Source organism: Protopterus annectens, chromosome 2.part2 (genome assembly GCF_019279795.1).
Source record: "Protopterus annectens isolate FY-2018-M chromosome 2.part2, PAN1.0, whole genome shotgun sequence".
NCBI lineage: Eukaryota > Metazoa > Chordata > Ceratodontiformes > Protopteridae > Protopterus > Protopterus annectens.
In genome coordinates, this window is record NC_056730.1 from 470,299,641 (window position 1) to 470,315,558 (window position 15,918).

At 41.8% G+C, this 15,918-nt stretch overlaps 1 protein-coding gene across 1 annotated transcript in view; it reads left to right on the plus strand.

The window, feature by feature from the left end:
- The window catches only part of POLK (DNA polymerase kappa), a 1,256,064-nt gene that overhangs the window by 58,647 nt on the left and 1,181,499 nt on the right, over window positions 1–15,918 (plus strand). Inside the window, exon 2 of the mRNA XM_044064442.1 lies at window positions 7,667–7,786. Within this exon, the coding sequence (XP_043920377.1) occupies window positions 7,667–7,786 (120 nt within the window). The remainder of the gene's footprint in view (window positions 1–7,666; window positions 7,787–15,918) is intronic.

Genomic DNA, 15,918 nt, shown 5'->3' on the forward strand with positions numbered 1-15,918 from the left:
TCCTACAGAAAGGCCTCACGGGCATGCCATGCAAGAATGTGTCGTCATTCCCTTTGGTTAAAAACTCAGTTGCCACTAATTACTGCATCGATGGGAGCCCACTGAAGGCGTTATAACCTCTCCTTTGACCACCACATTGCCACTGTGGTTAGAAAGTCCTATGTGGGACATCTCATTACCAACAGTTGTGCATCCAGGAAGAAAAAGGTCATCATGTCTCTCTCTACTCTTCCCTCATTAGACCAGTCATAGAGTGTTATGCCCCATTTGGCATGTACCTCACAAGACATCTGCAACAGCAGGAGAGGCCACAGAAGTACCTCACGAAGAGTATTCTAGGCATTACACACAAGTCTTACATGGACAGACTCATGAGACTGCAGCTATTCTCTGTCTCATATCGCCTACTTAGAGGCGATTTCTGCTTGACTTACAAAGCCATGTCTGACCCAGCTGTTTTAGAAATGCTACATCTAAAGAAATCCCAATCCCTCCGCACCACATGCTCCAGCGACCTCAACCTCATTAACACTATCAACAGAACATGCTGGCAGGACAGGTTCCTCACCGAGAGACTGCCCATGCTCTGGAATAGACTTCGCATACATATCAAGCAGTGCACCTTGCTGACCCTCTTCAAGAGAAATCTTGATGAATGGATGGGTAATAGAAAGTTCACCCGGGGATCACTCCAATGGCTCTACTTGATAGAGGCACTCGGAACTAACTGGCAGCACAATGCCAGGGCACTTCTGTGGGATAGGCTTGTAATGGTTCCAGGGTATTAGCCTAGTACACACCTATGAACCTATGGAAGACTGTATTGTTGGTGGCTTTTACTTCTGCCAGGAAGGGTGTCTGAACTTCAAGCACTCCTAGCAGTTCCAATTTTTTTTTCACAGGGACAGGGCATCTCTTCCTTCCAATCCCCCTTCCATGCCCAAGGTGCTTAATGATTCATTTATTTATTTATTTGTTGTTTACATTTGTTTATCGGGAAAGTCCGACTGGATCCAGGTCCATTTTCAGCGGAGGCCCAGGGAGAAAAGCTCCAGATAAAATGCAGGGGGTTACATAAAAAATACATAAAAATAGGGAGAAATCAGCAAACACTTTGACAGCGCATATCAAGTTATCACATAGTAAATGTCAGACAATCCATAAAGACAAAAAAGCTTAGAATATAATCATCCTTGAAATCAATACAGTTGTCTTTCTTGTTTTCCCTTCACTACATAATCCTAGTGAAGAGGGTTCTTTATACCTTGAATTTACATAGACAGCTCTGGTCTTACTTGGACGAGACAAGACAAAACATATCAGAAAGTCTGAGCAGCTTTTTATTTCCTTTCATGCCAGGAAATTGGGTTTGTTGGTATCTAAGCAAACCATTTTTCCTGGATTTCTAAGGCCATTTCTTTTTCCTGTTCTTTTCATGGCAAGCAGCTTTCCTTTTCTGCTCATTCTACCAGGGCAGTGTTCTCTTCTGGTGCTTTTTTCAAGGGTCTGGATACTAGATCTCTCTTATAAGCGGTTACTTGGTTTTCTTTTCACACTTTCCCAAGGCATTGCAAGTTGAGTATCATTTCTAGAGCCAGGGCAGGTTTTGCCAGGACAATCCTTCATGGGTTTTTAGAAAGTTCTTCTGTGGCCGCCTCCTTCCATATTTCACGGTAGCATTTGCACTTTCTCAGGAATAAAGAATACCGCAACAGTGATAAAGGACCGAAGTACAGTTGTATAGGAACTAACAACAAGCATCCTACGTCTCAGTGTTGCAGTATTCTGTCCTTCCCTCCTTACCCCCTCTTACTAATTGTTTTCCTTCTGGCTGAGAAATCTTTATTTTATCTTCTTCTCTTCCTGAATATGCATGTTATTTTCCTCTAGGGTTGCTCTAGTTCTTCTTGGGGACTTCATTTCTGAGGATTAGATGCTCGTAGGACATATGGTGCCCAGAAGATGTAAAGGTTTGGTATGCTGGCCAGAAGTTCAGCTATCCCCAGCAGGATATCCCAGGAGTAAAGAATACTGCATCAGTGAGAAGTAGAACATCAACTGTTACGGTAAGATTTTTAACAACTGTACTGTCCTGGGAGAAGCAACAGGGAATATTACTCAGCTTAGCCAGAAAGCTGTGCCCATCCTTAGGGAGTTTTTTTTTTTTTTTGCTGGCAAAAGTGGATCTGTTTTTTCAAGTATTCCTCTCAAAAAGAAACAAAAACTGAAATGTGTCTTCTCTTGCCTCAGTTATCCTGGATGAGAGTAATTTATTGGACTTAGCTCAGGGTTTAGTGCAGACTTTTGACCCATCCTGCATAGCTGTTCCTGATGGATTCTTCATTCTATTAAGCAATTCATGAGTTTGAACCTCAAGATGTTTCTGAAAGCACAGGTTGTGTTATTTCCACTGAATACTGATTTAGATTGAGGAGAATGAAGCTTCAGTTGATACTTTTGAAGGATTCTCTGTCTGAAAATGTTACTAGACTGAATCAGTTGTTTCAGTGCGAAAGCAGTGATGTTTCTCAGTCTCTCAGATAGCTTTATGATTTGTTATAACTAGAATCTAGAACCTACTGCTATTCCTCCTGTTCTGTCTGCTTTGAAGGATATTTTTGTCATAGTCTGCAATTTCCCTGACAGCCAGCCTGCTGCCCCCCCCCCCCCCCGAAAGCAGATACACTTTTATAAAATGCCTTAATATTTGAATTTTTATACACTTATCTTAGATGTGACCTAGCAGCTCTTATTTTAGTGAATCCAGCTGCTACTAAACATATGGCTAATACTAATCCCTGGGGTGGCTTACATTTGAGGGAAACTGAATTCTTCAGTAACACTTATTTTAGTAGAATTCTCAACTGAGCACATATGCTGAAGTTTTTGCTTGCTTCTTATGAGAATGGAGAATATTTTGCCATCTTTTTCCTCTTGTGATGAGAAATCTGTTTTTGTGCAAGTTGGTGTTATCTGTGTCGCAAGTGAATGCCCACTGTTTGAAATGTGCTTGTGGTTCTCCTGATGCCACCCACTTCCGTGGCTACTGCCACTGGAACTGTTGTGAGTTTGCCTTGCTGTGTTCTCAAAATCTTAGAGGATGTCAGAATGAGATTTTGAATTCATCCTTAGATAGAGAAATAGTTTTTGAACCATCTGCTGCAGAGGTCATTAAAAAGTGTGATGAGAGAGGAAAGCTGATTCAAGGCAATCTCAATTTTTCAGCCACCCTTCTCTGTTTGCCAAGGGATTTAATGCTCCCTCCACAACTTTCTTTAAAAATAACGTCCCAGCAAACTGCTGGAAAGCAAATGTTTAAAAAAAACACTGGCAGGGAGGTTTGAAAAAGGAAGCTGTAACACCTCAGTACAAAACAGTCTAACAAGTCTTACTGTGTGTAAAGATTTCTTAGCACCTGCCTTCCCCTGCCACTCTGGCAGTTCTTTAATCATTACAGAGTCTGAACCTCCATTTCTCTCTCTGGCAACATATTGTTTCAGATAGATGGCTTCTGAGAGTTATCCAGCAAAGTGGCAGCAGAAGTCTCTCCATCCCTTTCAGGGGATTCCCCCTCACCCACCAGACCAGATTCTTTTCCCCCTTTGTCATTCAACATATACTTATTCAGGGGGTGTTCTTAGCTGGCCTTCCTCCTTAGTTGTGGGAAGAGTTTTATTCCAGGATGTTCCTCATGCCAAAGAAAGAAAGGATTCTTTGTGAACAGTTCTGGATCTTTCTTTTCTGAATCAGTTTGTGATGGTCCCATGTTCAGAATTCTTTGTCTTCAAAACTTATTGCCCCTTATTCTCCATTTGAGTTAGTTGCCTTGCATTTAAAAAATGCATATCGTCATATTGATATAGATCCAGATTTCAGATGTTTGAGGTTTTCTTGTCTGGATCACATTGTCAGATCTCTTTGCATTACCCTTTAGTCTGTCTGCTGCTCCAAGGGTATTCACAAAATGCCTGGCTGCTGTGATAGCCTACAGAAAACTGCAAGGTATTCACATTTTCCATATATAGGCTACTCTCCTTCATAGGCTGGGTTTCCAAGAGAAATTACAGAAGTTTTATCTGATTCCTTTTCACAAGGTTGTTTCCTGGGGTGTCTCCTGGATACCTCAGTTCAAAGAACTTTTTCTACAGGAAAAATACATTTGTATTTAGGTCTTTTCCTGAGTTTCTACACTCCGACTACTGTCTCAGAAAGGGAATCCTTTAGGTTATTGGGTCTCATGGCCTCTGTGATACAATACATCGTGTAAGACTCCACATGAGAAAGATTCAGTGGTACCCAAAATCTCTTATCCCAGTATCATCATACCCTGATATGTCATATTCCAGTTTTGTCATTTGTGAAAATGGAGATTTTGTGGTGGAGACATCAAATTTCTTAGAATCCAGGTCTCACAATCTCCCTTCCTGCTCCAGAACAGTCAATCACAACAGACACCTAGGACTTTGCTTGGGGAGGATTTGCTGTGGAGATTTAAGTGTAGGGTGTTTGGGGGGGAAAAGCAGACCAAAATGCATAAACATTAAAGAGGTGTTTGTGCTTATACATTTTCTCCATTCTCTCAACTGTCTGTCAACAGCATCACAGTACTGTGGTACATAAACAGGTAAGGGGAAACCAGACATTGTATTTGGTACAGACTAGCCATTGTAGCTTGGGATACATGTTTTTAGCACAATCTCAATCTACAGGCATCTTGCATACTGTCACAACAAATCTATGTGGCATGCAAGCTAAGCAGAATCGGGACAGATTTTCACAACTGGGAATTTAATTAATGGGGTCTTTCAAGAGTTGATCCATCTGTGGGAAACACCTCAAAAAGAGCTGTTTGCCTCCTCTCTCAGTAATCATTTGGCATAATTCTGCTGCAAGATTCCATACAAGAAGGCTTGGAAAACCGATGCATTTTCTTTTTATTGGATATGAATGTTCCATTATGCTTTTCCACCCTTTCCTCTAATATCCAGGGTCAGTCTCAAAATGCAGAAGGACCCCCAAAGATAATTATAGTGACTCTCTTCTGATCTGGTTAAGAGTGTCTCTCTCTTTTTGGGAATGACCAGGGGCAAGTTACCACAAGCTTCCTCACAGACTAGAGTTAATCACACAAGATCATGGGGTGTTTAATACATCCCAACCCCAAATAACTACACTTGTCTGCCTGGATGATAAAAATATAATACCTTTTAGCCAACATTTTTTTTTCTGAGGATGTGTAGTAGTTATTAATGTAAGCAAAAAAGCTTGCTACTAGAAAATCTTATATTAACAAATGGAAAAAGTTTTCTAGTTGGAGCCAACAAAAGAACCACCACCCATGCATGGCTAATGAAAGCAACACTGTGGGGCTCTGTATTTGTGTGAGTTACTATCCAATGGCTTGTCTTACTCCTCAGTCAGGGTTCACTTGATGGCTATTTCAGCATGTCTGCCCATGGATCCTTCTTTAATGCAACCTCATGTGAATATGTTTTTATAACTATTTCATAAGAAGCCTCCTAGGAAATGGTGGACTCCTCCATGGGATCTTAAGTTTGTGGTAGAAAAACTTAAGTCTTGCTCCACTGAACCCAGCTCATCAGGCTAACTTGAGGTTCTTAATGAGAGAAAAAAAAAGTCTTACTAATTGCTCTGGCCTCTGCAATAAGAGTGTCTGGGTTGTAGGTTCTTGTGGTGGGTCAGCCTTATCTCATTTTCCACAAAGGTATAGTTTCCTTAAGAACTAATACTTCATTTATGTTTAAATTGGTATCCAGGTTTACCTTAAACCAAGGTATCTATCTTTTTTGAACCTAAAAATGAAGGATAAAGATTACTCTATACCTTGAATTTCCACAGGCAACTCTGCTACTATGGCAGAACAGAAACTTTCAGAACTTATCTGTTCATTTCTTGTAAAAGTAAGAATCAGACCATTTCTAAATGTTTGTCTTGTGCTGTTTTTTATACCCACCACAGCAAAACAATTCCCAGCAGGGTCAAGGTCCACTCTTCCAGGACCTTGGTTTCATCTCTGGCTTTTTGGAAAAGGTTGAATACTATAAATATTCTAAAAGCAGCACCTTGGTCCTGTATGCACATCTTTACAAAGCATTATAAGCTAGATTCCTTCTGCAGGCCTAAGGTAGGCTTTACTAGGACCATTCCCCAGGGTCTCCTGGACCCTCCTCCCAGTCAGTTTAAGCTGTGGTAATCTATCCACATAGCTTAGACTATTGCAGGAGTGATCCTTATGAAGAACATAATATACTTGTGTTAGTTAACTTACCATTTCCTTATATTTTGCATGCTTTTTTATACCAGGGTGTACAATTTTTATTTCATTATTGGTAGTGTTCTCTGTTTACCATGAAAGCTCTGAATGGCTTGACGCCCATACTTAACTTTGTCATCTCAACCCAAGCTAACAGTTTGGGCAAGTGGAAGGTGCCTTGGAAGCTGGCTGGCTGTTGTATTGTGTGCAGGATACAACCACTATAGATTAGGCTACTGCAGCAGTGATCATTCATACATCTACTGTTATGGTAAGCTTACTTACATAACTATTCCTTTTGTGGTGGCAATTTGTGCTAAAATTTCCAAACCTGTCTGAAGAAGGACTTTGTGGCTATTTCACTTGTCCAGTCAAGAATAAAATGTAGATGAAAGCAATGTCCTCTTCAAGAATGTATTTAATTTAAGAAAGGGTGGTCCTATCACTGAATATATTGAGAGCTTCAGCAGAATTCTGAAACATAATTAATAGGTCTAGTGATCAGATAACCATGTGACTTTGTTTGAAGCAGTTCAGATATAGCTTGCCAATAAACAGCATTTGTAATAAAGGAAATATGTTTTATTATCACACCAATAATTATTCAAGGCAGCTAATGGGAGTAAGGATGTTTTATTGAATTCCAAAACTGTGCCATCAATGCACAAAATATGCAGCACATTGGGTTAAAGGAGCACATTTAACTGTCATTAGAATGGATGACTTCAGATTTTAACTTCATGAAGGGCAAGGTGCTAACAATGTATTTTTGCAGCTGTTTGTACTGCTTATTCATTAATGTATTATTTGTATTAACTGTGACTGCCGTCGCTCATGTCACTGCTAATACAAAGTAATGAATCCACGAATAAACTGTGCAAGTTTGATGTCTGTCTTAAGACAATTATAACAAAAACAGTCTTAGAAACACATGTAATCAAAAAGCTGTAGTTAGTGGCAGGATGAGGCAGAATTTGTTGCAGCAATGGAAAGAAGCTTCGTGAAGAGAAAAAAAAGGTGCAAAGCTGAAGTTTTTGTGCATGCTTAACTTATTTCTGGCATAGAATAATGGATTCTAACATGATTATTTTGTATATAATATTCAGTCTTGGCAATAGCAGTTCCATATAGTAAGTCACAGTGACGTAAAACATGTTCTGGGATGTGCAATAAAATAGTAAGGGTATAGTAAAGGGATTTAAAAAACTGCTATATTTGAAATTGAGAGATTGTTTGAAGGAACTTTCTCTTTTGTTGACATTGGCCTTTTTACTGCACAGCTATTAATGGTAAATATATGCAGGCTGGTAAACGTCAAACAATTCCTCAAATGGTTAATAGTGACTCCTTTTTAATTGCATCATACTATTGTTATGGTTTCTGTTGGCTTAGGGATCACGATTTTATGAGAATGAACTTAAGAAGGATCAACAGGTGAATCACCGAATTGAGAAGATGATGCAGCAAAGAGCGCAGCTCACTGATCATCAGCTGATGAAATCAACACTGAAGGTAACTCATTTCATAAATCTCTTAGTTTACAAGCTAGATGTCGAGGCGAGTAAGTTTACCAAGAGTCTAACAAATTCTGGTATGGAGCCATTTGCCCCAATTAGGAAAAACTAGAGTATTTTAGTACACATTCTTAGTACTGTTTTTGATGTCTGGGATTGACCAATTTTATATAGCAAATTACCAGCTGCATTCAGACTGAAGACTGATCAGTAAGTATTGATCACTGGCATATTTGAACATCTGTGTTTGTAGTATGCTTGCTTGCACAGCTGTACTTTTGTATCCTATTGGGCTTATGTGGTTAAGCAGAACAGTTTTTACCCAAGTACTTTTATGACTCATTTTATATGAAACAAGTAGCAGTGTACTTTAAATCATTTCAAACATTATTTTGAGCAGTATGTCTTAAAATTTAGGCTTGTCTGATTACAGCCGTGTGTGTGTGTGTGTGTGTGTGTGTGTGTGTGTGTGTGTGTGTGTGTATATATATATATATATATATATATATATATATATATATATATACACACACACACATGTGTAGGCACGCGCACACAAAGTATTGCAGGTGATTATAGAGAAAAGTGGACCCAGCTGAAGTAGTAGTATAGATCCACATGACATTGTTACGCACATACCTCTCAAGTGTACCTCATTATGAGGAACGTACCTCATTTGGGGTCTTAAAAAGCTCATGTTCCTCAAAGTTCCACATTGAAAGGGTCTGTCAAACATTCAGTGTTAGGAGTTTTTTTTAAGTGAAACCCATGGTAAATAGAAATGAATCCGTATTATTTCATTAAATGATCTTTATAAGTAAAGCTAGCATATTTTAACCAGCCTATTACCTTCCTGGCTGAAGTTGTTAGTAATCAATTAGTATGTGTTAAACATTTTGCCCATTTGTTCCACATTATGAGGGCTAATGTTCCTCATTTTGGAGATGGGAGGTTGAGAGCTATGGTTACACGAGTAGAGAGAGTTGCCTGGTAATTACCTACATTTTTATTTTATTTTTTTGTGTATGTTTCAGACCAACATTGTTTTACTTAGCTAGAAAAATGTGTGGGACAAATGGTTTCGTGCTTTACTTGTCTATTGACCCTGAAGTGTTTTTAGAAGCCTAGCCACGCATTTCCATGATTTTTTCTTTAGACCTTGTAATTTGAATGTGAATAACCCATAGCAGACAGAATATTTGTTTGCCTGTTCCATAAGGATCTTAGGAGATTACTAGGCTAATGGCTGTGGGGCCCTAACAAGCCTAGCCAAGAGTTTATCCCCAATCAGCACCTGTCACCTCTGTCAGTGAGGGACACAGGTGGAACCCCTGGGAAAAATTTGTGGTTCCCCGTCCACTCATCAAGGTTGTGCTTGAAGAGGGTCAGCGACATACTTTGACATGTATGGGCAGTCTATTCCAGAGATGGGGCTTCTGGGAGACAAACCTGTCTCTCCAGCAGGCTATGTTAATGTCTCGTAGTAGATTTAAGCATTTTGATCGGGTACTATGCAAGGAGTTAAACTTGCGTATGTGGAGCATCCTCTAGTAGAGCAGGGATTGAGATACCCTTGTAGGCGAGACACAGATCACCTCTGAGCAATTTGTACGATACAGAGTAGTGATAGTGATTTCAGCTTGTCCATACAGGTGTTGGAGGCCATGGATTCTCTTTGTGAGGTATTTCTGTGGCCTTTCCAGTTAGTGCAGGTGTTTGGAGAGGTAAACGTGGCATTGTAATCAATTATTGGCCTAATGAGGGAGGAGTACAGAGAGGTAATAACCTCCTTTTTTCTGGATGCAATCCCTTCACTTATGAGGAGAACCAAGTAAAAGACTTTTCTGATCACTGCCACTACATGATGGTCAGATGTAAGATTGTTGTCAACTTGTTGACCTAGGTCGCTCACCACAGATTGTGTGCTTAGGGAGTTGCCGTTTATGTGGTAAACAGTAGGGGTTGTGTTTTTGATGAATGGTATGATAATACATTTTTTTACATTTAACTTAAGGCCATGACTTTGGCACCAGTCATTTGCTGTTATGAGACCCTCTTGAAGTATGTTGACATCATTTGGGGAGTCAATAACAGCATTCAACTTAGTCATCTGCAAACTTGGTCAGCCACAGGCCTTTTGTCTTTGTTGGACCTCTGAGAAGTAGATGCTAAAAAATAGGGCTCGCAAGACAGATCCCTGGGGGACACCACTAGTGGCAGGTCTGCTGTCAGAGGTCATGGCAACTATTTTGACCTTGTGGGTCCTATCAGTGAGCCAGTTGGCCACCCACCCGAAGAGATAGGGATTTATGCCAAGTTGTGTTAGCTTTTTGATGATGTCCGAGTGGGGGATTGTGTCAACGGCTTTGGCCAAATTAAGGTAAGCTGTATGTACTGACTTTCCCTCATCCCTGCCTTGGTGACAGTCTCAGAAAAGTCAACCAGGTTCAACAGACAAGATCTCCATTGAATTTGAATTGGGTGGGGTCAAGTGCTTGGAGATTACCTATGTCCTTGTTTATGAGATCCATAATAATATGCTTCATGGCCTTACAGATCAGACTTGTCAAGGTAATTGGGGCGATAGTTTCCAGGATCAGAAATGGCATCACTTTTTTGCAAAAGGATGACAGTGGCAGTTCTCCACTCTGCTGGAAGGAAGCCTGTACTTAGGCTATGGCTGAACAGGGTACTAAGTGGCGAGGCTAGTTCTTGCTGGAGATGTTGCAGAATACAGCCTGGGATACTGGCAGGTCCCATGGAAGCTGAATTCTTTGCCTTGGATAGGGCCTTTAACTCTTGATCTATGGAGATGTGAGGTGTGGGGCAAGTATCGGGATGTCAAATGGACCTTTGGGGGGGACAGGGGGGTGAAGTTTGCACTGAACCTATCTGCTAGCAGGTTGGCTATGTCAACAGGGTCAGTGTAAGTAGTACGTTAAGAACAATTTGGAACAAACCAGAGCTTTGGCATGGAGGTTTCTGATGTAACTGAAAAAGGCTTTGTGGTTAGCCTTTGTTTCGGAGGCTAGCCTCGATTCATAATTGGCTTTGGAGATTTTCACTAGTTATCTAACTTGCTTGTTGAGGCTAAGGAGGGAGTTTTTCCAATTGGGAATTTGTGCCTTTTTACCCTTAGACAACAATTTCTTCCTTTTGTTGTAAAGCCTGTTTTTTTTATTTATTTTTATTTTATTTTACATTTGTTGATCGGGCTAGTCTAACTGGATATATGTCCATTTTCAGTAGAGGCCTGGGAAGAAAAGCTCCACATAAAATATATACAGCACATTAATAATTCAGTTTCAAGACATTAAAGTTCAATTAAAGATACTAGTCATACAAAACATGGGCTACAAAGTAAATAAGCATATGTTACCTTTGTCCACCACATAGTTCTTTTTCCTTGAGGAGCAGGTTTTAGTTCTGTTGGGTATGGCTGACTCCATGTAGTTGTACAGGTGCTTGTATACTGCACTGGCATACAATTCAGCATATTTGTCTGCATCCTCTGAGGGGAGCAGTCATGTGAAGCTACTGATACCCTCCCTTAGAAGGTTTTAGTCAGTTGAGAAGTTTTTTAGCCTGGTTGTGGCTGGGGGTGTGTGTGGATGGGATAGACACTTCAAATGAGACAGACCGATGGTCTGATCTCACCAGAGAAGAACTTACTATAAGGGTGGTGCAGCGGTTGCCCATGTTGGTGAGAACCAAGTCTAGAATGCTGTCTCCCCTTGTGGGGGATGAGACAAGCTAGTATAGTGCGTTAGAACTGATGAAGTCAAGGAATCATTGGGTGAGTGCATTAGAGCAGGATTAGTCCACCCAGTTTATGGTGGGGTAGTTGAAGTTACCAAGGATCAGGGTGTCTGGGTACCTTGATGGACTCAAGTAGGTCCAGGTAGGAGGAGTGGACATCCTGAGTCATGGAGAGGGCTCTGTAGCTGCCTATAACTTGGATGGGTGTCTTGTCAATTGCACCTGGAGAAGTTCTAGTGCAATATGCTGGCAAACCAGTCTGGAGGTGTACTTGTCTTTAATGAAAATAGAAACTCCACCACCCTTAGTCTTCCCAACCTCCTTTTGGGTTGGAATATGTGGAATGAGGTATAGCCTGGTAAGGCAAGGGTGCTCTCTGCAGCCTTGAACCAAGTTACCATGACTGCACAGATGTCAGCATCTCCCAGTGCTAGGAGAACCTCCAGTGAGTGCATTTTCAGGTAAGGCTCCTAGCATTAAGCAGCATGACCTTCAGTTTGCTTTTTGACAGATCTTTTATGTTGGAAGATTTGTGTGTTGGACATTGCCTAATAAAGGCACACTGGGGGAGGCAAGAGCCTTGGCCGGAATCCTAAATCCCAAGGGTGACAAGTGGAGGCCATCTCTGACAAAACATCGAGGCCGGTCAACCATGTCATCCCAGGCAGACAGATAGTGGATCCCCTTGTAATGACACCAGAAACTAAACCAATTGTTGAAGTCGATTATTTTTTGTTGGTATTGTGATATAATTTTTGGTGAAGGTAGGATGCTGCTTAGTGCTAGGATCATACCTGCCTGGGATACATACTCACTGACACTCAGTCATATCTCTCTTCATATAGTCCAGGGAGGTACATATCAAGTCATTCACACCAACATGAGCAATAACAGTCATATGTCCCTATTGTGGAGAGACTTAAGTGCGTGGTGTGGCGGATTCTGGCACCTGACAGACAAACTGACCTTGATGATGTCCTTCTATTCCTATGTTGCAGTATTCTTGGTGTGGGATTTCTCAACTCAGGCAACTCGTACCTCAACTCCTATACAAAAGCTTCAGCTTGGCTGTTGTAGTTGCGTGGGTCTTCACAGGTAGGGTCATAAACCAGGGGCCTTAAATGTGACGTCTGCATACACAGACCTCAGAACTTTTCAGCCGCAGACTACCGTCACACCATGTGCTTTGCTCCTTCACCTCAAGACGTCTTAAAGCAAGTTCCCCGTTGGGATTTTTTCTTTGACTTCTAGCTAAAGCTTGGTTAGTTGTAGTAACCTTAGCCAATGTCTGCTAAAAAGGCTAAATGCCAATGTGGGCGCCAGATACCACATAATGATAAGCATGACCGCTGCGTATTTTTTGCCTAGGCCGAGAGCACGACCATACCGCTTGCTCGATCTGCCAATCCTTTATTCCTAAGACCCTACTCAGCCATCTGGCTGCTCTCAATCTATATCTAGAAAATCAGCAACTTAAAAAATTGGCGCTAAGGATGGATCCCGTTTCGGAAGCTCCAAACGAGCCTATACGGAAGAAGGCTGAGATTCCCAGGCCCACTTACACTGCCTGTTCACTTTCGGATGCTCCGTCAGTTGATTTAGGAGTTGAGTGATGTCTATCAGATCCATCTACTTCGGTGACCTTCGAGGAAATGGCTTCTCAGTTGACGACTAGCATGTCCACGGAGATTCTCAGACATTGGCTACAGCCGAGGTCAAGGGAGAACCAGACACAGTCGGTCCTCTGACCAAGATCCCTCCTCCCGATGCCTCTACCCTTAGCCATGCACCCGATTCCAGGCCTTTGCCTAAGACTACGCCATTAAAAAAGAGAAAACCAAACATCTGGCTACAAACGCTGAAGGCCTACCTGATTGGTAGTCCTTCACCTCATCTTTGATGCAGACCTTCATGGCCCTTCGGCTCACAGCTTGTTCTCCATCTACCCTTCCTCTCCTCAGCCGTAGGCCTGCTCTCCTCTCTTCCACTGCCCACTTCACAAGATAAGGAAGAAGAGCAAGAGGCTTATTATTCATCTTCTGATGAATCAATCTCCTATACCTCCCAAATAGCCTCTCCTCGAGAATATTACTCCACAGATGAATCCATCGAAGAGGACTCCCCCTCCAGAGGATATCACCTTTGGAGAGACCATAACCAAAATGAAGGAATACTTCAAATGGGACATTTCCCAAATATCTGAAAAAGGTATTTTGAATTGCTACAAGTGGAATCTCCCTCCCCTTTGCCATTCCTGCTTATGTAGATGCCTTTTCCTCAGCATCTAAGACCCCAGACTCTCAGCCCCCTACCCCTAAGAGGAGTGACCGCTTCTACAAAGTGCCTGATGGCTAGAAAATTTTAGTCAAACCACTCCTGGCAGACTGTGCTGTGATTGCAGTATCACCACACAAACAATCCAGTCTGATTCGCCTGCCTGTCTCCTACCTAAAGACAAAGGACAGTGAAACTGGATAGAATTGGAAAGAAGGTTTACATCTCTTCCACATTGGCCTTCAGAGCCATCAGCTATCAAACACATATGACTAAATGTGCTCTGAACCTTGTCTCTCAAGCCTCTACTCTGCTGGCTGCTACTTCAGACTGCCCCACTAAATCGGACATAGCATCTATATCTCTGGCTGCCCAAGTAGCCAGACATTCCTTTAGATGTAGTTATGATGCTGCAGAGGCCTTTGCCTCTGTACTTCAAAGATATTCATGGCTACGTCTACAACAGTTACCAGAGGACTTCAAGTCTAAAATCTTAGATGCTCCTCTATACCCTAATTTATTGTTTGGTAAACAGTCAACAGACTTTTTTAAAAATCTACAAGAAAAGAGTAAGGAATTGCATCAAGCATCTTCTTGCGTCTCCTATTTCTAAATATTGCAGAGATTACCTTGCAAAAACTGCATTTGTCAGAACAAACCCCTCCTTTGTTGGACCTCCCTCTTATAGACACAGAAGAGGAGTCAGAAGACAAACCTCTTCCAGGCCAGATGTCTCACAGCTCCCCACTAGACAGCCCTTTCAAGACAGAGGAGGACCCAACAATGCGTGACTGCCTTGCCCACCTTCCCTTTTCTGCCCACCTCTCCCACTGTGTCCCCTTTTGGAAAACCATCACTACAGACAAATAGGTTCTAGCTATAGTTCAAAAAGGATACTTCCTTTCTTGGAGAATAAGGTCTCCCCTTAAGGGGCGTACCTTTCCCCACAAGAAAACAGAGACATCTCTTCCTACAGATTTTACAAGACCTTCTAAGCTTAGGAACAGTAGAACCTGTCCCACCAAAGCAAGAAGGAAAAAGCTTCTACTCAAGACTGTTTCTGGTCCCCAAAAAAGATGGACCATGGGGGCCCATTCTAGACCTTTCCTTTCTAAACCTATTCTTAAAGGTTTCCACCTTCACAATATTGTCCCTACAAACTGTGCTCCCTCTCATACCAGCCCAGGCCTTCATGGCCACACTCTACCTGAAAACCTATCTGCACATCACTATACAACCTTCCCACAGGAAATCCTTATGTTTTTCTGGACCCTCCTCTCACTATCAATTTACGGTATTGCCCTTTGGTTTGTCCACTGCTCCCAGAATGTTCAGAAAATGCCTGGCACCTGCCATAGCCTACTGCAGAACACAAGGGATTCAGATTTGCTTACCTGGATGACATCCTTATTCTAGCAGAATGCAAAGAAACCCTGCAAACCCATTTACAGTTCATTTGCCTGCTTCAAAGACTGGGGTTCACCCTCAACTTCCCAAAATCATCCTTGACCCCAGAACAAGACAAAACATTTCTGGGTTGCAGGATCAGGACAGACATAATGAAAGCCTTTCTTCCCAAGGACAAAGTCTACTCCTTGTCCTCCCACTTCAAGACCCTTATGCAGACCCAACAGATAACTGCAAGGCAATTTCTACGAATCCTGGGCCTAATGGCAGCCACCATTCCTGTGCTACCACTAGCCAGAATGCACATGTGAAAGTTGCAGTGGTATCTAAAAAATGTATGGTCACAACAACACCATCCTTTGGAGCAAGAAATTACCCTCTTGCCCTGCTTACAGTCAGAACTAAAATGGTGGATTCAGCAAATTCAAATGAACCCATGCCTTCCACTGCAGTTACCCACCCCAAACCAGTTCATGCAGACAGATGCATCAGGCCTAGGATGGGGAGCCACAGTGTCAAACTACAGGGAACAAGCAAAGTGGCACCCTTCCATCAAGAAAAAACATATCAGCATGAGAGAAGTCACAGCAGTCCTTCTGACATTCCTTCCTCTTTTACAACCAGGTGTTCTAATAACAATAGACAATGCCATAGTTATGTGGTACCTCAACAAGCAGGGAATTACAAAAG